General features: G+C 38.3%; 1 protein-coding gene across 9 annotated transcripts in view; it reads left to right on the forward strand.

Annotated features, from left to right (window-relative positions):
- RBMS3 (RNA binding motif single stranded interacting protein 3) overlaps positions 1 to 24,101 on the forward strand; it is a 711,536-nt gene that overhangs the window by 565,032 nt on the left and 122,403 nt on the right. For all 9 annotated transcript variants that reach the window (XR_003796707.1, XR_003796708.1, XM_029242733.1 and 6 more), the window contains exon 7: positions 11,408 to 11,514. Coding sequence is in view for 7 of the 9 variants with exons in the window: in XM_029242733.1 (XP_029098566.1) it covers positions 11,408 to 11,514 (107 nt within the window). In the remaining 2 variants the exon portion in view is untranslated. The remainder of the gene's footprint in view (positions 1 to 11,407; positions 11,515 to 24,101) is intronic.

Below are 24,101 nucleotides of genomic sequence, written 5' to 3' on the forward strand. Positions count from 1 at the left end.
ACACCTAACATTTGTATGCTTCATGGTTCATAAAAAGCTATTTCTCTGCCTGTCTTATGTAATTGTCACACATTTACTCCCAATCTTTCATTCGTTCAACTAATATTTACTCTGTGGTACTATATACCAGATTTAGGGTTAAGTGCTGAATGTAAAGTCACGTGACCCCGTGAGTCAGGGAGCAGCCACAAGTTAAAAGTAAGTTCCAGAAATCGCAAGCAGCTCGTCCAAGGTTTTATAATGAATAAATGGTAAAACTGAGATGTGAAAATAAAATTCATGATCAGCAAAATGACCGTACACCTCATACCTTCAACTATCCTCAGTTTGTGAGGACTGTGTCAATGGCTTTTTCCTTTCAGGAAAGCTTTTATATATCCCTGGTTGGTGACTGCTGCTACAGGTTTTATATCTAATCACCATGTCCAGGAAATACATGCTGTGTTCAATACAAAGTGTTTACTTCTTTGATTATGATTATTTTTTAGTTGAAAAGGAACATATTATCAAACCACAGTTGCTTACAGTAGCCAAATTTGAAATAATCTTTAGGAAACCAGGAAGAGGTTTCCATGCCTACTTTAGATAAAAAAAGCCTTTCTTGCAGACTTATTAAACACCAAATGTATTATTAAGAAACTTAGAGACTCTCTTCAGGCAAAAATATTTTAAAAACTTGGCAGATATTATCCACTGCCCAACCGGACTGAAGAACAGTCTTGGCTTATTCAGCTGAGTAGATGCAGAAGGAATGATCCTCCGTGCTTTCTGTTGTCAAGTCATGATACAGTTTTCTGGGTGTCTTCTGCCCTAAAAATGAAAAATAGGCATGCTTACTAAAATTGCGTGTGTGTGTATGTGTGTGTGTAATCGACTATGTTCCAGAAGCTACGTTATGCTTGGGGAAAACAAAGATGAATAATGCAGGGAGCCTACCCTCAAGAGGTTTTTAATTTGGTAGAGAAAGACATATAAACCTGAACGAGCAGCAGTGTTTTACACATGCCAAATTAGATGTCTATATGGTAGATGCACACAGGAAGAGATTGGAATTGACTTGCGATTTTTTTATCACTTGTTTAATGTCTATTTTGCTATCAGAAAGAAAATTCTTTGAGGGCTAGAACTGTGTGGGAATAAATGTGTCCATTTTATTCCCTGTTTAAATCTTTCATGGATAGCACAATACCTGGTAGATAGCACTTACGTTTCAAATTAATTTTGAAAGTATTTCAGGAAAGGTTGGATGAATTAACTGAATGAATGTATTAAAACATTAATTAATGGTAAGGTCTCTCTATGGGAACTTGGGGCAGGGGACGTGGATAAAGAGGTCAGGAAAGATTCTATGAAAATGATTAAGTGGGGAAAATGGGAAGCCAGTCAGGACAGAAGGATCAGTATAAGCAAATCTAGGAAGGTGTGAAAGGTCTCAACCCTTTCTGAGTAGTCCTGTAAGTGGAAATAGAGATGTGTATATTTAGGTCATGATTTTGAATAGCATTTTGTGCTAAGGAGTTTGGACTTTATCCTATAGGTGGACATATGGAAGATTAACGTGAAAAAGTTTGCATTATAGGAAGATCTATAGGTGATAGAAATCCATATAAAATACCTTTAATGTCCAGTCCCAATGGAAGAATTGATACCTATCTAAGAAAAATGAATTTAGGATAGTTACTCAATCTTCCTCTGGGGTAGTCTAGCCCTAAACTGTTTTATCCCTTTGCTTCTGTAGCAAGTACAAATGGATATTCTATTTTAGAGCCATTCATATGCATTGTTTTTACACTCAACTCCTCGATAGCGAGGACTGATTCCTTGTATGACTCCTTAGATAGATTTATCTGTAGACATTTATGGCACATATGGTCTTTAACACATCTTTGAAGGACGCAGTTTCTAGTGTCTCGGTTAAATTTACTTAGTATCGATTAGTAAGTGATTCAGGCTCCATGAAAGCACTCTTCAAATTGTCACAATTTTAGTTCCTTGAATCTTCAGTTAGAAAAAGCTCAGTCCCAAGCCATTTCCCCCGTAAATCCTTCATCCACAGAAGGGACGTTCTCCTCCCAGCTGATGCCTGGAGCCCTGTAAACAGATACCTACCCAGTTATATACAGCTTTCCCTTTGATACTGGGACACATTTATTTCTACTAACTCAGTTACTGCATTTCGGGAATTCTTTCAGTCTCTAGCCCAGGTAATATATGCTTAGAAACAGCATACAGGAAATTGACCTATGTTTTCTTGACCTGAGTTTGGGTTCAGTTTGGGGGTGCGTATGTGTTTGCTTCCTTGGTGGAGGATTGTAAGTGGATACTGGGAAAAATCCTGATGTTTTTCATTATAAGATTCCTCACTCTGGTTCCCCCTCCATTTGTTTTTAGGGCAGGTAACATGAGCTCCATGTGAAATTAGAGTTATACCTGGGACTAGGACTTGAAATTCTCTCTTGTTTTTTGATTTTTCAAGCAGGCTGGCTAGTTATATTTAAATATGGAAATTATGAGACTCTATTCTCTCTTAAAAGAGGAAAAGGTTGTGCTCTCACTCTTAAATCCTTTAGAATTTCATTAATGTAAGGAATCTTAAGAAGTTTTCTTGTCTATCTGTCTGCATGTATTTAATAATTTGATCAGCAGATAATGAATCGTGTGCTTCTCTCAGACAATTTGCTGGGCCACTGGGGTGGATGCTGGGCAAAGGTGAATATGACCCAGCTCCCGACTCCAATCAAATCAAATTCTCCTAATAGTGGAGAAGAACATGGACACGCATTATGGAAATTTAATGAGATTTAGCTGGTCCCCTGTTGATGGACATTGATAAATTATGGTACATGATAATTTTGCTACAATACTGAGCAGCATTTCAAAAGGATGATATGTGCTGACTCTTCATATATAATTAAACAAACAATAAAACCCACATTCTGAGTGTCCCCTTTGGAATTAAAAAAAAAAAGAACCAGATAACTGGAAGATGGATTAGTAGGTGTATATTTATGCATTTTCCTGAAGGAATTATAATAAAATGGGGGGAGTTGAGAAGGGGTCTTATACTTTTTGTTTTTAACCTTTGTATAATTTGAATTTACTACCAAGAATGTCCTTCTTTTGTTTATGTGTTTATTGATTTTTAATATCAAAGGGATATCTGTACTATAAGGTTATTGCTGTATAGTTTTTCTTCTTTGTGCCTCTTTCTAATAAAAAGTGCCATGTTACATAGAGTGTGTAGTAATCTATAAAGATTACATATAGTATGCAAAGAGGTCTATCAGGGGCAAGTACAGCACCATGGAAATACGAGGGAGGGGAGGAGGAAGACAAGACCAGATATGGTCCATCTTGGTCAGTAAATAAGATTCTCCTTGTTTTAAAGACTCTTTATCTTAGAAACATTTTCCTTTGATGTTTTGCCTTCCAACTACACAAGCTTCCACAATCTGTTGTTGGACAGGTAAGTCAGCCAGTTGTAGATTAGTCAGTTGGTGCTTCTTGGAAGTACCTGTGCTTTGCACTTTCTTGGTGTCTTCACTCAGCACAGATGAGGTTTCAGTCAGAAGGAACCAATTGTACCTCCAACATGTACATTGTGTCTCATCTACGTGAATCATCAACTTTCTCTCTTATGTTATTCCCCTAAACAAGGTTTGGTTTTTCTTCTAAGAGTAAATTTTTCTATATGAAAAGAATTATCAGAGAATTGTTACAAATAAGAAAAAGATGGTGCCTTGCTTGTTTGTTTCCTTTTTTTTTAATTAAAAAAAAAATTTTAATTGAAGTACAGTTGATTTACAATGTTGTTAATTTCTGCTGTACAGCAAAGTGATTCGGTTGTGCATATATATATATTTTTTCCATATTCTTTTCCATGATGGTTTATCATAGGATATTGAATATAGTTCACTGTACTATACAGGAGGACCTTGTTGTTTACCCATTCTATATATAAAAGCTTACATCTGCTAACCCCAACCTACCACTCCATCCCTCCTCCAACGCCCTCCCCCTTGGCAACCACCAGCCTGTTTGTTTTAATACTTGAAACAGAGAGGTGAGCTTGAGATAATTACTTAGCCATAGTATGATTTATCAAAAAAAAAAACCATACTATGTTTTTTCTCTCTTTCTTTCTAGGCAAACAGCTGTTCTGCTTTTGTTGTCACTCTGGAGCATTTTCTTTTTCTGTCAGCCTGCTTCCCATAGTAAAGAATTTTATTTGCAACTAAATATAAGCACTAATCCATTTCAGAAAGATAAAATTGGGAGTGTACATGCAAGTTACACTTTCTTTAAGTGTTATTAACTTTTTATTTGTTTCCACCATTTTACATTTCTTTGGCCTAAATGATAGGAGTACACATGTGTCTAACATTTGTAAATATTACCTATGGTAAGTCAGAAAGAGAAAAACAAATACTGTATGCTAACACATATATATGGAATCTAAGAAAAAAAGAAAAAAAGGTCATGAAGAACCTAGGGGCAAGACGGGAATAAAGACACAGACCTACTAGAGAATGGACTTGAGGATATGGGGACGGGGAAGGGTAAGCTGTGACAAAGTGAGAGAGTGGCATGGACATATATGCACTACCAAACGTAAAATAGATAGCTAGTGGGAAGTAGCCTCATAGCACAGGGAGATCAGCTCGGTGCTTTGTGACCACCTAGAGGGGTGGGGTAGGGAGGGTGGGAGGGAGGGAGATGCAAGAGGGAGGAGATATGGGAACATATGTATATGTATAACTGATTCACTTTGTTATAAAACAGAAACTAACATACCATTGTAAAGCAATTATACTCCAATAAAGATGTTTAAAAATAATAAAAAAATAAAATGTGAAAATATATATATATATTACCCATGTAATTTGTTTATTCTGTTAAAATAAACTGTTATTAGAATGGCAGTACAAATCATTTTAGCAGATCTCATTGAATGCTTGGTTTTCACTTCTAATTCTAACCTGTGCTCAGAGAACCACAGTAATCATATCTTAGTGAATATTCAGTCTTTTTGCTCCATCCCAAAGTTATGGCTCAAGCACAAGAACTGCCCAAAACTCATTTCTTTTTACCTCTGATGGGGAAGGTGGAAGGTAAGCAGTTGGAGAGAGTGTTTGATTAGAAATCCAGAATACACGGTTCTGGGTATGATGTTTCTATTAGCTACCACAATTTAGCCGGCAATTCATTGAACTTTTATTTTCCTTATTGGCAAAATAAAGAGTTTAAATTAAATACATTTTAAGATCAAACAATAGGCAGGGACTATAGGCCTTCCAGGATGGAAGTTTAGTACAACTAAGAACTGTCCAAATAACTATACCTCATTTAGTATACAAAACATAGTTAAATGGTAAACAGTCTATAGAAGTTGAAAGGAAATGGAACCAAATAGCCCACTTTGCTATATGCAAAAGGCTTTCTAACTCCAAAATATAATAATTCAGTGTTGTAACCTTCAAGTAATGTTTGTCATGTCAGTTGTGGTCTAGATTTGGGACTTGCTGTTTCTACATCTAGGAAGATATGTAGCTATAGATATACACGTACATATATGCATATGAACTTTATCATTATAAAGCATATGAGGGAGAGAAAATAGCAAATCATTTGCATACGAATCAGAGGAATTCATCTGCAAACTTTCCTGGATATAACAGCAAGTATTTTATTTTATTTTATTTTTCTACTGCAAAGCACTTTATTTTTTTTAAATTAATTTTTTTTGGAGTATAGCTGATTTACAATGTTGTATTAGTTTCTGCTATACAGCAAAGTGAATCGGTTATACATATATCCACTCTTTTTTAGATTCTTTTCCCATACAGGTCATTACAGAATATTGAATAGAGTTCCCTGTGCTGTACAGTAGGTCCTTATTAGTTGTCTATTTTACATATAGTAGTGTGTATATGTCAATCCCGATCTCTCAATTTATCCCTGTCCCCCCTTCCCCCCTTGCTAACCATAAGTTTGTTTTCTGCATCTAACTGCAAGTATTTTAAAGGTAGTATTAAAAAAATAAGGACATGGGTTCTAACATAGAGTTAGAACCAGACTTATATCCATAACTTGTACATCATTATTATTTATCCCATATCAGTACAGGCTACTTCTGTCTACATATGAAGGAATTAGGGATCCTGATCAGGTAGAAGACAGCAGGAGGCTTAAGGACTATGGAGAATTATAGTAAGGGCTGAAAGTCCAAATACACTGTTGTGTCAACTTAAAGAAAAACACACAACATAGGAGTCGTTAAAGTTTTATTCAGGGACCTTACTGAGTACTGTGGCCTGGAAGACAGCCTCTCAGAAGCTCTGAGGGAATTGTTCCAAAAAGGTAGTGGAGAAACTAGCTTACATATGACTTTTGGCCTGGGAATATGTGCAGTCAAGCATACACCTTGATAAAAAATTACTGCTAGTCACAAAGAACAAATATCTTAAGTTAATGATTTTAGTGCTTTTCTATCAATGGGAGGAAGCGAGAATCGGGGCTCATTAAAATTCTCCCTGACCTCTACATCTAACTGTCTAAGGGGCCTGTTTGTCCAAAGCACAGAGTGCCGCATCCTGTTTTTCATCCCAGATTCCCCTGACGGTGCCCTGTTGGTGACAGCAGTGGCTAAGGACCTAGGGCTGAGGGCTGAGCCAGGCTCTTTGTTCTTTGTTCTCAGCTCTAGTGCTGGCAATTTTCATCTGGAATTCTAAAAGTGTTTCAACTACATCCTATCATTGTATCCATCTCATTTATTAATATTTTCATTTAGCAAACATTTGATAGAAGCCTGCTTTTAGCCAGACTTGGTATTAGTCCTTCCTGTGCTCAGGTCATAATCTGGCACTTGGCATGGAGAGAACCATGCATGTGAACTGTGATGTTTCCAAACTCTGTGGTATTGGACGTGATTTCTAAGCTAGAGGATGTTCTATGGCTATTCTGCTAGAGGCAGACATCCATTCTCTGTTCCCCAAATACCGATCCATATTTCTATTATGACAGCCATTGCCATCCATTAGAGTATTCCTTTTACTTGTCTTTTTCCCTCTAGACTGACCACTTTTTCAGGTACAGAGTCCAGGGTAGTGAAACATATACGTATACTGAATAGCTTTCAGTTTTCTTTTATTAATGGACGAATGTGTTAAAAATGTTTCTAAGTTTAACATCCTTTGATTAGTATCGTTTTTGAATTCATTAGTATGAACAACTTTTTATTTTGCGATACGCGGGCCTCTCACTGTTGCGGCCTCTCCCGTTGCGGAGCACAGGCTCCAGACACACAGGCTCAGCGGCCATGGCTCACGGGCCCAGCCGCTCTGCAGCATGTGGGATCTTCCCGGACCGGGGCACGAACCCGTGTCCCCTGCATCGGCAGGCGGACTCTCAACCACTGCGCCACCAGGGAAGCCCTGAACGGCTTTTTAATGTAGAAGTCACCCTGAATATCACAGGGATAGTTTAATTAAAAACTAATTCATATCCATACCTGAAAAAAAAAGATAGTTTCTAGATTAAAATTTTATCATATTTTATCTTAGTTCTTGAAAATTTGTTAAATTTGTTTTCATCTCATCCCTCTACTCTCACACAAAGATTTTTTTAAGCTCGCCCCCAATAAACTGCTTCTGTTGTCATTAGCTTACTCTCTCTACCAGCTCCTCCCACTGTACTTTTTTTTTTCTGAAGTAAGATTTATAATCTATCTGAGGTGAGAAATTTTAAAATTTAATATTTAAAACATCAGACTTGTAAGTTATGATAATAAAGAGATATTTTTTAAAAAGCATCACTACAAATCCAATATAAATACTAGAAGAATTTAAATAAACTGAATGCTAATTAAAAATGTTCAACTTCTCTAAGGGACAGCAGGAATTCTCCTATTAATACATATTAGCTGAAATGTATGTCAGTATCTACTTATAAGATACGATGTTAGAAACATTTTTAGTGAATCATAAAACTGAAGTTGTGTTAAGTTTTAAATAAAAATCAGTATATAGTGTTTTACATTAATTTTGCTAAGCAAAATACTTGTCGTCCGTTCATTTGCTTAAGATAGCAAATCCTGTAAACCATTAGATTATTTTATCAGTTTATGCATCCGATGTTTTATGTTTAGTGCAGAGTTTGGAAGACTAGAAATACTCCACTAAGCAAGCAAATTGTAATTACTTCTTCATAATTACCATGCAACTTTATTGCCATGCATTGTTATAATTATATTTTAAATATTCCCCATTTACATGAGAGACCATAATGTCTTCTAGCACATTGCAAACTGTGGCTTATAACTGCATCTCACTTCCACAAAGGCCTTTTCTTCATTTAGCCTCTATTTCAACTACTGTTAAAAGAGACTAAACAAAATCAATTGGCATCATAATACTGCAATAAGGAGATTGTAGACAATATAATATTTCTGTGCTACTGAAATCGTCTCATTATTCAGAGGATTCATGTTTAACATCTAAGGTATATTCCTCCTTCCTTAAGGATTCAGTCATAATCACATCAGTGCTTCTCAAACTTCAATGCGTACAGGAATCACCTTGGGATCTGCTGCAAATACAGATTTTAATTCAGTATATCTGGGAAAGGGCCCTCGACTCTGCATTTCTAACAGGCTCCCATGTGCTGATACCACTGCTGCTGGTCCTTGGGCCACACTGAATAGCAACACTGTCAAGTATTATGTATATCTATGTGCAAAATGCTGTTAACAACTTTCACACACACACACAAACTTCACCCAGAACTCTGCTATAATCACTTTCCACCTTCAAGCCTGGAAATTACTTATTATTGTTAGAAGACTTAACAGAAACTGTTACCAAAATCAACTTCCGCTGTTCACCACTCAGAAGCCAATACTCAAGAGACAAGTGTTGATTGAAAAGAAAAGATTGCTTTATTCAGGAGACCAGTAACCTGGGGAGAAGGTAGACTCGTGTCCAAGAACCAACTCCCAAGTTACTGCTCAACCATGAAAGTTTTTAAAGGAAGAATCATTTGGGGAGGGGGTCAGAGTCTTTGTTATCTTCCGCTGTGTATAGACCTTCTTCTGATTGGTTGGTGGTGAGGTAGCAAGGGTGGTATCCAGGAATTTTGTGCTTGACCTGAAGTTTTCATCCTGGGGCCTTAGTTCCTGCAGAAGAACTCAGAGCTATATTGTTCTGTATATTCCTTAAGGAGGAACCAGGACCCTGCCCCAGGGCGGCTGCACTAGTGGTTCTTGCCTGCTCCTCCTTTGTTTCTGCATTCTCTCCTCTCCCTGATTAGCAACTCTTTGAATCTACCCTTTGGAACTCAGGGAAGGTCAAGGAGGCTGAATGAATCCTATTTCCTACAAAGAAGAAATGGGGGACACGGAAAGGATTTGTACCCAGGAGGGCCCCACAGGGTCCTTCTTGGTTTCAAAACATCATTGAACCTGTGAAAAAAATCTGCCAAGTAAGCATTAGGGAATTTCACTCTGAAGTGACATGGTGTAGTAAGAGACAGCTTCCAGAAGAATGTGACATTTGAGCTACATTCTGAAGGTTGATTAGTAGTTTGCCAGATGGAGGGTATGGGTCCAGGGGGCGGGGTAGGAGGGAGATGCAAAAGGAAATTTCAGGCAGGAGGAAAGGCATTTAGAGGTGAGGGGACTGTAAACCACTGGGGGAGAGGAGGAGACTGATGAAAGGTAAGATTAAGGGCACAAATTCTTATCTTCTAATTGAGGAGTTGAGATTTTATCCTGCAGGTGTTTAGAAATTACATGAGGACTAGAAGATTATATAAATCTAACTAATTTACTAATGTTTTCTCTTCCACTCTGAATAAAATAGTCCCTTGGGAAACTAACAATCAGGATGACACGCCTGCAATTCAAGGGTAATATTACGGATATTCCATCTTATTCTAATGACACTTTTGAACATTTGTTTCTGGGGTTTTATTTTTTAAATTCATTTAGCGAAACATTGTGGCCCTATCTTCTTTACCATCATAATCATCTTCAAATTAAGAAAGTAACAGGAGATGTTTCAACTTAGCAATGCCAATAAATACAAATAGGTCATTGTCAACATCCATAGCCTGACCATTTATGAAGATCCTTGAATATCAGGGTGGCTAATATTTGAAGCCTCTAAGACACTGTAAAACACAATTTGCAAAGATATCTCAGTTGAAAGCTAAGAAAGTCTCACCCCATGACTTTTTAAATGTCCGCTAGTGTTAAAAACAATTTTTTGAAAGTTCTCTTTTCAGTAATGGCAAACTTCAAGATAGGCTTAAAATCCAGAATCTCCTAGTCTATCTATATTTGATCCTTGGCAAGCTAGACTATTGTTATCTGGTAATATTTGTTTCAGGGATGCTTCTGCACAATTTTTTATGCTAGTGGGTAAAAGAAATCTTAAGGTTAATCGTTCATTCAGTCTTTTCTTTTCCTGCCAGTACTGTTCCCCAATTCTATAGCTTCCAAGGTTTCACCAAAAAAAGACTTTTAAATGTATATATACACACATAAACATATGTATAGTAGGAGAGGAAAAATAATTTTCTCTCTACTCTTCTAGGTCTTGACTGAGACACCCCCTGTAATAAATGACAGATTAACAAGAGAAAAACAAACAGGCGTTTAATAGCATGTATACTTCCTATATACATGACAGGCACTCAGAAAAACTGAGCCCCTCAGTCAACAGTCATTCACGGCAAAAGGCAAGGATACAGGGAAGGGTGAAGAATTAGGACCACATGTGGGAGATCATGAATTGGGCAGCATCCCAGCCACCAGAGAGAATGGAGCTACCAGGAGCTGTATAAAATAAAAGACTTTTATACGCAGAAAAGAGTGGGACAGGAAAGGCATACTAGCAAAAAGTGGATTGGTTGTGACAAGGTCCCTTTCCTTTAGGGGATGCAGGGGTCTGTCAGGCAGGTTACCTCTCTAGTGCTGACCAAGGGATTCCTGATGGACTGGTTTCAGATTCCATTTCTCAGAGAGGCTGAAACTATAAGTCTCTGTTTGGTGACATGGGGCTTAGCATAAGTGACTTCATTTAGGGCTTGTTGTCTTGTTTTTAACACAAACATAATCGGAAGGGGTTGATTCTTGTCTCTTTACTTCTAAGGCAAGTTCACATTCTGCTTCAACTGATTATTTTTTCAACAATATTTGTTATATTCTTTTATGGTCTGCCAGTACTTTTTTGAAGCCCAGTTAGTTAGAACAGCCGCCAACAGAGTTGAAACTAAAAGGGGGCCAAATGTCTCTCCAGAAGCAAGAGGACTTCAAAAGATATGCATTACAAAGCACTACTGTGACTCACATAATCACTTATTTTTAAAGGGGATTTGCTAATGTAAAATTGGTTTCTTATCTTCCCAGCCCCTAGTGAGCCTTTACTGTGCAAATTCGCTGATGGAGGACAAAAGAAGCGACAGAATCAAAGTAAATACACCCAGAATGGAAGGCCTTGGCCCAGGGAAGGAGAGGTGAGTCCTGACTGACCTGTGCTCAGAAATGTGGCCGCAGACATCCCTCAGGAGGGTGGCAAGACAGACACACGGGGCTGTGAGAGAACCAGGTCCTGTAGAAAACCAGATGGCAAATGAGCAGGCCTATATTGATTTAATCAGAATAAAATTAGTTCAGGAGGAGTATAGGACTTCCAAATTGACCTCAGTTCTGCACTACAGTAAGTCTTCTGTCTTTAACCAAACTTGAATCCTATAATACTCACTGAAAGGCTTAGCCACAAAGAATTGATCCATAATTGTGTCATAGTTATAAAATGAGGGTATGATTACTTAAGAAAATATTTTCAGTGAAAACAATAGTGAGAGTTAAATGTTTGTGTTTGAAAAAAACAAACAAAAATTTCGATTTATTTCATTCTACTGTCGAGATGTTCCACTTGCACATATATGTGTAGTTACGAAATGCCCATGTGCTCATAAACATGTTGATATGTGTCTTATATATGTATCTATCAATATAAAATATGACATTTTCTGTTGGTCAAGAAGAAAGAAAAGCAGACACACACAAGGTTTTGCTTTTCCCAACAAGGAGAAAAGCATTTAACAGTTAATTATCCCTTTACTCTCCTAACACAAAACAGTAGAAAAGCAAGCTTATGGCTCCAGTGCCACTTGGGAATGGATTCCTGTTGGTTATTTTTGTTGTGAGAAGACAAGGAAAAGGTGTCTGGGCTTCCAAGAGGTCTTTTTATTCTTTGTGAAATAGAATGGAGTTGTTTGAATGCCTTGAATAAATGCCATTTTGTACCAAGACCATCATTTCAACAGAAGAGCTTTATTTAGTATTTCTATTCAAAGCATCTACTTCATCCATTTATCATTTAAGAGGCATCCTACTTGATGCAGCATTTTATACTTTCAACACTGAGATTACAGTTGTAAGGAAAGAAAAGAGGGTGGGATTTTTTACTCAGCAAAACCTTTAGCCATTTTTCAGTTTCTAAGACTGTAGTCTGTTTTGAGTATTTCCATGCAGATCTCAAAACCCCTTGTAAAGTGGATAGCTATGTTTGAGTACTGTAGAATCTATAACTCATTACCTTAAGGAAAAAGGGAATCACCACTGAACACTTGAAGCTAATTAAAAAAAAAAAAAACCAAGAGTTTCAATTTTAGAAAAGTAGTCAGAACAGAAGAGGGCAGGGTGTGACCGTGTGTTTTTAGTGGGCAGTTTGTGATCAGCAGGCAGCCCACTGCCCCCAGAAGAAAGGTGATTTGTGATAGCACTCATTTTCACAATGGTCCCATGCCAGTCATCCGTGGTCTAGAAAGACTCATTTGATCTTTCAAAATTTACTTGAGTCAAATGCCCGCTGATTAGAGATTTCTGGATCACAGACCATAACCCCAAAGCCTCAATATTTAACTAGGTAACTTAGCAATGATGACTGAAATTTCAGTTCCTATATTATTACATTCACTGAATAGATACCAATTGCAGCAAGACACCTCACTTGAGTCTACATTTCTTAGAAACCAAACCAATAAACATAAAAGAAATGTAAACTTAGAGCGGCCACCCTGCTACCGTATACAGAATCCAGGGCTCTGGGTTTAGAGCATGATAAAGACCACGTGTACTATTGCCATGGAAGCATTGTGGAGTCAAATTTAGGACCCAGGCACCTTGTAATTTAAATGTAGGTTTTAAAGTATATTCTTAATCTTTGTTTTCAAAAGTTGCTTTTTAAGAGCTGTAGGTTTTCTTGTTGAATATGAAGATCAAGGGACCATCATAAATTTATCTGTGACCAATAAAAACATATTCCAAGTATGCAGATACATTTCAGAGGAAAGAAATCAGGAAAATAAATGGCATGAACTGAAAATACACTTATCAGATATCTTGGTTTTGAGATGAGCATGTTAATTTTTACTCTGTGATTATGTGATTATGGTCTTAGAAGTAGACACACCAAGAATATTGGAAAACTTTGCCCATTATTACATATATTTCTTCTTCTATTTCCCCTTGCATAGTACTTGCTAGACTAAATAAAAGTATGTATATTAGTATGGTGTATAAGGTATGACATCATACAAATTAATCCTGTGTAAGCAATATTTAATCATTTCTTATAAACCAGTCAGTTCTAGTTACTGTATTTCATTGTTTCTAAGACACACATTTTTGTTGCTGTTGTTTTTCCACATTTTGACACTGTTGAAATTGACTCTCGTCTTATAATCAATGGCAAGACAGTTTGTATTTTCTCCTGTTAAGTCACCTGGGGGTACTATCTACATTCTCTGCTTTAGGTCTTTGACCGCATAGATCTTATCAATTGAAACTCTAACCAAAGCAAGGACTGTGGGTCAGATTCTTAAAGAGAACTTTTTGCTTCCTTCCCTCACCCAGATTGAGACATGCATCTTCCCTTGAAGTCCATTTCTGGTGGGTGGTTTGGTGTTTTATTTACCTTGTAGCCCTTTGGCATTCCAGCTTTATAAGGAGATCATTTGGGCTGTTTGTTTTTGCTTATTTGTTTTGTTATATAAAATAATGGTAAACCTTTCAATCATCGTTGCCTTAGATAAAATAAAAAATGATAATTTAGATTCTGCTGCTTCACAACCTGAGATCATAGCCCAGAATGAGGCTAATGTTTACTTGTCCTCTCTCTTGAGTCAGGTGAAAAATGATAGTGTGAAAAAGATTTCTGAGACAATGCTTCAGATACAAAACTAGTGGCTTGCAAGCAACTTTGAAGTATCTTAAACATGAAAATTGATAGGCTAATTAAAATTTTAATTTATTATGTGAAGCTGTTTTATTCTGGGTGGCATTTTGATAACAGTTCTTCTAGCATAGTTTGGTGAAATGCTGTTACTGAACACGTTATACACATAAATTAGTGTAAATTAGCCAGGTTTTGAAATATAAGTATATGCTGGCAGACATATTTTTGCATAAGTGAAGAATACTGGAATATTTTTAAGTTATTAACTAATCTCTCAAGTGACACCAAAAGCTATGAGCAGAAGGGCCAGGGATTGGGGCTGTGAGCCCTCTCTTCCCAAGGACTCTATAACAGTCTTACCATTTTGTTTCTTAATGCAGCCTTCCTCAAATTCTTTGGTCTTTGTTTTCCTTTATGCTCTTAAAAATTATTAGTTATTCATTAAAAAAAATAAACCCATCACCTGTTAACAAAAATAGAACTCTTTTATGGAAAGTACTATATTTTTCAAAGCAAAGACTTTTTTTTGAAGAAAGGCACTGTTTTACATTTTTGCCCATCACTTTAATGTCTGGCTGAGTAGAAGATGACTAGACTTGCATTCAGGCAGACCTCGTTTTACTGCATTTCCCTTTTCTGCACTTGACAGATGTTGTGTCTTTTACAAATTGACGTTTGTGGCAACCCTGCATTGAGCAAGTCTATTGGTGCCATTTTTCTAGCAGCACATTTTCATAATTCTCGCACTATTTCAAAATTTTTCATTATTATTATATTTGTTATAGTGATCTGTGATCAGTGATCTTTGATGTGATTATTGTGATTGTTTTGGGACATCGTGAACTGTGTCCATATAGGATGATGTGTGTGTTCTGACTGCTCCACTCTCTGGCCATTCCCCCATCTCTCTCCCTCTTCTTGGGCCTCCCTGTTTTCTGAGGCAATGCTGAAATTAGGCTAATTAATGGTCTCTAAGTGTTCAAGTGAAAGGAAGAGTCCCACATCCCTCACTTTAAATCAAAAGCTAGAAATAATTAAGCTTAGTGAGGAAGGTATATCAAAAGCCCAGAAAGGCTGAAAGTTGGCCAAGTAGTCACTACAAAGGAAAAGTTCTGGAAGGAAATTAAAAGCACTACTCCAGTGAACACATGAATGATAAAAAAGCAGAATAGCCTTATTGCTGATACAGAGACAGTTTTAGTTGTCTGGATAGAAGACCAAACCAGCCACAACATTCCCTTAGGCCAAAGCCTGATCCATAGCCAGGCCCTAACCCTCTTCAATTCTAGGAACGATGAAAGAGGTAAGAAAGCTGCAGAAGAAGAGTCTGAAGCTAGCAGAGGTTTAAGGAGGTTTAAGGAAAGACTCCATCTCAGTAACATCAAAGTGCAAAGTGAAGCAGCAAGTGCTGATGTAGAAGTTGCAGCAAGTTCTCCAGAAGGTCTAGATAAGATAATAAAAGTGGCTACACTAAATAACAGATTTTCAGTGTAGATGAAACAGCCTTCTTCGGAAGGAATATGCTATCTAGGACTTTCCCAGCTGGAGGGGAGAAGTCAGTGCCCAGCTTCAAAGTTTCAAAGGACACGGTGACTTCTGTTAGGGGCTAATGCAGCTGGTGACATGAAGTTGAAGCCAAAGTATCCAAGACTGGATACTACAGACATGATGGAAACATATAGACAGACTCCCTACCCCCTTGGAACCTAAAGTGGCAAAGTAGGAGATTAAAAGTAGAACTGAATACAATTTAGGTTGTAGAAGTCAAATCACTGACTGTAACTGGCTTCGTACCTACACAACAGTTAAAGCCAAAGCCAAAATAACAGCAAAAATAATAACAAAAACAGCAGCCGCATGAATATCAGCTCACATTTGTCATGTTACTAACCATTAGCTGTTCATTTGGTTGATTGGTTGTTTGTTTTTCAGGGTAGGTAGCTGATTTGTCTACATTTAAACCCCACCCCACCCCCAATTCTCCTGAAAGTTGGAAAGCTCTGCTTTGTCACCCATCCCGTAGAGGCATCCATGCTCACGGGTGCTGAGTGGCTCTGAGAGAATAAAGTTAAGAGAAGTAACTTGAGCTTTGAGTTGTTATTTAATAAATCTTGAGTCCTCTAATGTGCCCAACTGAGAATAATAATTCTTTCTGAACTTTAAGGAATCATGTGTGTCAACGTCTGTGATATGCTCAAAATTGTTTGCTTTTGATTGTAATTTACCAGGCACTCTACTCGAGTGGCTAACGGGGTCAAACACTGGAGTTTAAGTCACAAATCCACAGCTTTCAAGCTGAATGACAAACTTTGACCCACGTTTTGTTAATGTTTTTATAAGATCATACCCACAATCGTTATTTGCATTCCAAGCATTATTTGGCACTGAACATTACGTGATTTTCAAATTTCTAGCCAATTTTCCCTTGAAGGTCATGTAATCAAAAAAGCCAAGAGCTGGCAAGGAGAGGGGGACTTGGATGGAGAAGATGAAAGAAAAAGAAAAAAAAGTAAAAGAAAAACATGAACTCTTGTAGATATCAAGGAAAAGATTGAGCTACTGATGAATTACGTGGTTGGTGTTTTTAAAGGGAAAGAAGATGAATTATTAACCTACCTATTCTGGCAGATAATGACGTTTACAAAAGTGCTTATACAACCTCCCTGGCTATGAAAAGTACTCCTCGTGGTCAAGTACTTTCCAGTATCTTTCAAAACTATTATCTTTGGCAGAAGAAGCATTCTGATGCCACAACTGGTGACTTTCTGGATTTAACAAAGAATTAGCAAACGAATTTTCTTACATATTCTACGGACTTCATAGTACTGAATGTAAATAAGCTTTAAGCTTCTGCATCCTAATGTATTTCAAGGGTGAGGTTACCAAATTCTTCTGTGTAAGGAATTTTTAGAATCCTTATAAATAGTGCTATTAATTTATAAAATTTCCTTTTCTTTAATGAAAGACTCAGACTCACGAAATAATCAGTTTGAAAAAAGGTACAGTTGATCTTTGTTATTCGTGGGAACCAGATTTGTAAATGTATCCCACTTGCTAAAATTTATTTGGTACCCAGGATCAATACTCACGGTGTTTTTATGGTCATTTGAAGATGTGCAGAGCAGCAAAAAGTTTGAGTCACCAAACACATAACCCCCAGATGAGGTTGAGCACGTGATGCTTTGCCTTCTTGTTTCAGTTCTTATACTATCAACTAATGTCCTTTCTTTGGTCTATTTAGGGTTACAGGTTTTGTTTGTTCGTGCTTTTCACTGTTTAAGTTGTCTAGTGTTTCTATGTGAAAGAAATCTATAATGTGCCTTATGGAAAAAATATGGAAAAGTAAAGATAAGCTTTGTTCAGGCATGACTTAGAGCACTGTTGGTTTTGAGTTCAATGTTAATGAATCAACAGTGTATATTAAATATGGTGTCTTTAGAGAAAAATAGATATAAAACAAGGTTATCTATTGATTAGTTGGTGAAAATGTTGACCAGGCAGGAACCTAACTATATATTTCCTCTAGAAGCAGTGACTCTGTATTCCCTAATTCAGTGTTCATGGTGACTTAATATAACAGAATTACTTCAAATAACAAGATTCAATTCTATCTTGTTTTATGATCACTGCCATCGAATGGGATCCAGTCTCTTGATTAAGTTTATGTCTCTCCCACTGATGTAAAAAATAATGTGCATGGGTATCAAAAGTAACTGTTACCAGTGTATGAGCCAACTGTCTTAATTTGAAGAGTTGTGTTACAGTCTATTGTCAGCCTTTATGGATCTAAAGACATTAGTTCTTACTCTACTCAACCAATATGTGTAAAACTTTCTAAGGAATTTGGAAAAAGCCCTGATCCTGTTTTCATTAATTTAATGAGTCCATGAGTGACCAGTGGACTCGGAATTATTTCATAAAATCCTTAAACATTTGACACAATGTAAAGATTCATGTATCTTCCTTAGCAAGAAAAAGTCATTAGCCTAATACATTGAATTATTTCTACTACATTTATATCATTCTTATTTACACACCTCTTTGCATCTGAGAAGAAGCCATTTTGGCTCTGTAGGAACCAAACTGGGTCACATTGATATGGACATTATTGATGCTGAAGGGCATGTAGATGTCTGTGGAAGTAACAGCAAACATGCTCCATAAAATCTGGAGAGAAGAGGCTATCACTCCAGTCACAGTTCATAGGGAACCCTAGCAACAGAATATTTTGAGTTTCTTGAAAGCATTTGGCTGTCCGTAGTTGTTACCAATGTTATTGTAAAGCACATGTTTTGAGACATTCTTAGCAGTGAGGAAAACAAGGCACAACTCAAACACGTGGCCCTCTGGCCTGCAGTTGGATCTTTTCTGACTAGTGCATCCTGCTTCCAAACTATTTGATCAGCCACCAGTCAGTGTCCTTCGTGTTAAGTATGAGAAGAACCTGACAGCAGGCCCAGGAATTCATCATTTCTGTTAGCTTGGGAACCATATTGACTACAATTTTATTTTACAATACTGAACATTAGAAAATTTGTTTCAGAGATACAGAATTGACGTCCTGCCCCAATGAGCCATTAGAAGTAATACTTTGGGGCTTCCCTGGTGGTGCAGTGGTTGGGAGTCTGCCTGCCGATGCAGGGGACGCGGGTTCGTGCCCCGGTCCGGGAAGATCCCACATGCCGCGGAGCAGCTGGGCCCGTGAGCCATGGCCGCTGAGCCTGTGCGTCCGGAGCCTGTGCTCCGCAGCAGGAGAGGCCACGACAGTGAGAGGCCCAAGTACCCAAAAAAAAAAAAAAAGAAGAAGTAATACTTTGAGGAGAAACTGAAACACAGTTTCCTATGAAATAGTATAGCTAAAGAATTATCTGAAAATCTTAGTAATAGTTGCATGTAGATTGAAGTTATCTTCAACCATATTCCATGGAAGTAGAAACATCATCTATATAGTTTGCTACTGTTTCCATTGGATATATCATAGTGCTTGGCAGTTAGTTGTCCAATTATTTTCTTTAATGAGACCTTGGGAAAAAAGTTAAGATGTATCTAGCAACATGGCCAGGTTCTGAAAATAGTCCTTTTAACTTTGAACTGAAGGAGAATCTTTACATATGTGATCTTGAAAAGGGCAATTGGCTGTTATGATACACGACAGCACTTGCAGTTAAGTGTGTTAGCCAGCCCACCAGATGTAGTGTTTTCATTTCATGTGCTTTGCCTGCAACTTCGAAAGCAGACTCAAAGTGAATGACCCTTCCAATCTCAAAAGAAATCTTCCCATTGGCAAAAGAACTTGAATTCTTAGTAACTCAGCATGAATGCTTTCTTAGTTAAGTGTTCTCTTTTTTTTTTTTTTGCGGTTCGCGGGCCTCTCACTGTTGCGGCCTCTCCCGCTGCGGAGCACAGGCTCCGGACGCGCAGGCTCAGCGGCCATGGCTCACGGGCCCAGCCGCTCCGCGGCATGTGGGATCTTCCCGGACCGGGGCACGAACCCGTGTCCCCTGCATCGGCAGGTGGACTCTCAACCACTGGGCCACCAGGGAAGCCCAAGTGTTCTTATTTTAAAGCTGCTGGGTCTAATATTTACTAACCTATGATCACTAAAGGTAAATCTTGTAAATTCCTGTAATAGTGTAAGTTTGGATAAAATGTGATTGATGACAAGCTCTAGTCCTCTGTCTCCTCTCCATTCCCAAGGAGGAGAATGGGAAAACTTACTTATATTCTTGGGGAGGGGATAGTGTTGGGAGAATTAGGAGGGGCTGAAGGCTGGGAAGATTACATCAAGCAATTACAAGGAGAAAGGCTGATGGTTGATCTCCACGTCTCCTGTATGCCCTTGACCCAGTCTCCATGGATCAGGGCAGCTAAGTGGGGCATCAACAACCTGGGGGATTTCTGGAGTTGTTGGCACTGTCTTGGCAACCCACCTGTCACAAGATGCAGAGTCATCCCCATCAATATTTAAGCTGCAGCTTATGACCTCAAGGTAACATCAAACTATAGCTGGGACCTGGCAGAATACGGATCAGTTAGCTAGATGCCTGGGACTTTCAGCTGTCTAGCTGCACAGGCTCACCCTGGATGCAACCTCAGCTTCTGATATTTTTTACCCTATTTGTCCATGTTATGGTGGAGATTAATAGTATATACACTACATCATTGACTCTGAGACACCATCAATTAAAGATAAAGTATTATATTAAATACCACTAAAAAAGCAGAGAAACTTGCCAAACTCTCAAATGCCATCAAGTATACTGTGAGCCCCAATTTCATGGATATTAAAAAGTGAAACAAAACTATGTCTTGGAATCTACAAAGATCAGTCATTTAGACAGAGATAAAAACAGAAGTACCTACATTAAATATGGCAATGTTCTCATCGCTTTTATGATTATCAATCAAGGCTTCATTTAACTTTGGTTTTAATGACGAACTCTGACTAGCACTTTTTTCCCCCAAGACTTTGAGACCTTTAGCTACATGGTATAATGCTATGATACCTTTTCTTCCGCTTCCTTCTTTTTTTTTTTAATTTTATTTATTTATTTATTTTTATTTTTGGCTGCATTGGGTCTTTGTTGCTGCGCATGGGCTCTCTCTACTTGCAGAGAGCAGGGGCTACTCTTGGCTGTGGTGCCCGGGCTTCTCATTGCGGTGGCTTCTGTTGTGGAGCACAGGCTCTAGGTACACAGGCTTCAGTGGTTGTGGCTTGCAGGCTCTAGAGCGCAGGCTCAGTAGTTGTGGCTCACGGGCTTAGCTGCTCCGCAGCATGTGGGATCTTCCCGGACCAGGGTTTGAACCTGTGTCCCTTGCATTGGCAGGCGGATCTTTAACCACTGCGCCACCAGGGAAGCCCCCTGTTTCCTTTTTAACAATGCTTTTTTGTGTGTGCCGCCATAGACTTTCTCAGCCTTCCAGTCTTAATTCTGTCTGCATCTTTTTATCTTGACCTTCTCTATTGTAAGATAAGGGAGAGCATCTCTGTCTGACAAGAATGCTGTAGCGAAAGCCAAAAAAGCAGAAATATCGAGATGACAGAGTTCATAAACAATAGCATAACTCTCCTTGATGTTCTTTTCCCAAACACAAGGAGGCAAATTATCTCTATTCTCTGCCTGTTGTTACTATTTCTTTTTAAAGTGATAAGTCCCCTGCATTTCATTTGCTTGATTCCTGACAAACTCCTGGAGATTTCAAGACGACTTTTAATGATCTCCTCTTCTCTGCACTTGGGGTCAGATGCCTGGGTAAGGAGGGGCCTCGAGTTCCTCCTGGCCTCCCCCTCATGATATGGTTCATGTGCACGGGCTGCCCTGTTACATCGGGAAGGTCTCCCAATGACCCCAACAATCATTTTGCTTCCCCCCATCTCTACTAATCAATCAAGGGCTGAGACATTGTCTTTAGACGTTTGAGTGAGTTCACTTGAAATTGTTTTAAGGAAATTTTGCTAATAAGGAAAATCTAAAACACTCCAATTCCATTTTCAAATACAAATTTGGGAATTCCCTGACAGTCCAGCGGTTGGGGCTCCACATTTCCACTGCATAAAATTTCCATTCCCCACAGTGGAAATATATTCATTTACTAATTCATTGAACAAACATTTACTGAGTCTGTTACATTCCAAGCACTGGTTCGGGAAGAAGATATACCAAGATGGAAACAGTCAGGAGCCTGGTTAAGAGAGGCATACGCATGGCAAAGTGTGGTCATGTTAGCTCCCATCCTGCGTCATGGGGACAGAGCTAAGAAAGAGGTTAATGCTTTACGGAGAGAGAAATGGCTTTTAGAGGCTATGACATTTAGCCTGAGGCTGGGAGAAGAGCATTGCAATATTCCCTCAGACAATGATACAGAACATTTCCAGCCAAAACCTACAGCAGCAAAGGCCCAGAGGTTAACACTATAGGGCAGGGTGAGTGTATGTTTGAGTTTGGTGAAGGGTGGGGTCTGGAATTGCACAGGAAAGTTGTGGAGGTCAGGAGGTACATACACATTTGATCATGAAGGGCTCTGTAAGCCATGTTTTATCTCAAAGGTGATAAGATGCCACCAATGTGTTCAGATCTGCCTATCATAAGAACACATTTCACAGCATGATGATATGGTTGGTGGGTGGAAAGGAAGGTGCAAGCAAAGGCTGGAGAGGATATTTTTACCAAAGGATAATAGTAAACACCCAAACAAGAAATGATAACCTAAAAAAATATACTGATGATACATGAACTTACTAATTTAACTTGGCAATAAGTGTCTGGAACTCAGTATGGATACTTGAGTTTGAGACCAAGATTTGGGCATCACTTGGACATAAACAATAGTTGGGATCAGAAAGTGAATGTCATCGTTGTGTAGAAGGAGAGAGAACGAGGGAAACCCTGGTCCTGAGCACTGGCACCTCAAAGGCGGATCGAGCAAGAAAAAGCCCTCTGAGAGGTCAGAAGAAAACTAGGGGAGAGCCTCACAGAAGCAGAGGGAAAGGAGTTTTGAAGGAAGAAGGGAAAAAAAAAAAATCCCTGGTCAAATGATGCAAACTAATCAAATACGATTTGGAATAACAGTGATTTGGGGGTTCAGAAATTATGAAAGTCAGGGAGTGTACTGTAAGCCAGTTCGCATGTTCGTTGGCATCTTTTGGGACAGTTAGCTAGGATTTCTGTCTTATCTTAAGACCATGCAGTATTGGCTCCCTTTTGTAGGCTTTGGACATTTCCTTGTCTCCCGTCTCATTTGTCCCTCATCCTCTCTTTAGAGGAGGGACTGGCTGCACAAAGCCCAAGGAGCATCCCTCCAGCAGGTGAGAGCAGAGACCTGCCTTACATGGTTGACTGCCTCTCCCAGGAGACACAGACCACTCAGTGGTCACGTGTCCATGCCAGAGCCATTCCCAGTAAAACCCTACCACTTGCCTCTTCTGAAGACCAGGAGTTCAGGCTCTCATATCCTCTTCAGCAAGCACACTCTCTTAACAGGAAAGAGGTTAAAAGCCCTTTCTTTGGCCAAAAGCTTGACAGGGTATTGATCATTTTGTGGTTTTCTGGTGATTTTTATTGATTCCTCTGAATGTCTTGGATATCCACACTTCGGGGATCACATATGAAACCTTCAATTTCTCAGCCAGTTTGGCCTTTGGATTTATAAATTATTACTAGCTTCCACCACTAGAAACCCTGAATCATTAACCCTGGATTTTCGGTCTTCATTCTTGACCCCCTGCTCATTCTCACCTTGACCCTTCTGGCTGTAACAGTCCCTATCCTTCCCAGCTTTCTGTATTCTACTGACCCAGCAAACCCAAATGTCTCCTGACATTTTCAAGCTTACTTCTGAATCAGGCCTCTGATCTATATGACTTTTACAAATAGTATGCCTTTTTCTACCCTCCTGAATTTATAATTTTAAAACAAATAATAGAAGATATAGTATGTTTCTTTGGTTTTTCCTCCATTATAAAATATTTCTCATCATATACAACTTAAAGAGCCAGAAAAAAATATGAAAGAAAAGAAAGCCATTTATAGTTAATACTTATCCCAATATTGAACATTGTTGACAGTGATTTTTCCTTAGTAGTCGAAGATGTTTTTAATTTTTAAAATTTTTATTTGTTCACACATATTGTACACGTAATTTTGTATCATGATTTCTTCACTAAAAGGCATGTTTTCTAAAGAGAAAGGCTGGTAAATAAATATAAACAAAGTTAAATGAGGCTTCATGACAATAGCAGTACCTAAACATTTATAACGCATTATACTTTTAAGCCATTTTCACATATCACTTTTTAAGTCATCTTATTTCGCTTATTAAATTTTTAACCATAACCAGCTAACAGTTATAAAGATTGTT

Source organism: Monodon monoceros, unplaced genomic scaffold, assembly GCF_005190385.1.
Source record: "Monodon monoceros isolate NGI ecotype Baffin Bay Population unplaced genomic scaffold, NGI_Narwhal_1 Super_Scaffold_3, whole genome shotgun sequence".
Classification (NCBI taxonomy): domain Eukaryota; kingdom Metazoa; phylum Chordata; class Mammalia; order Artiodactyla; family Monodontidae; genus Monodon; species Monodon monoceros.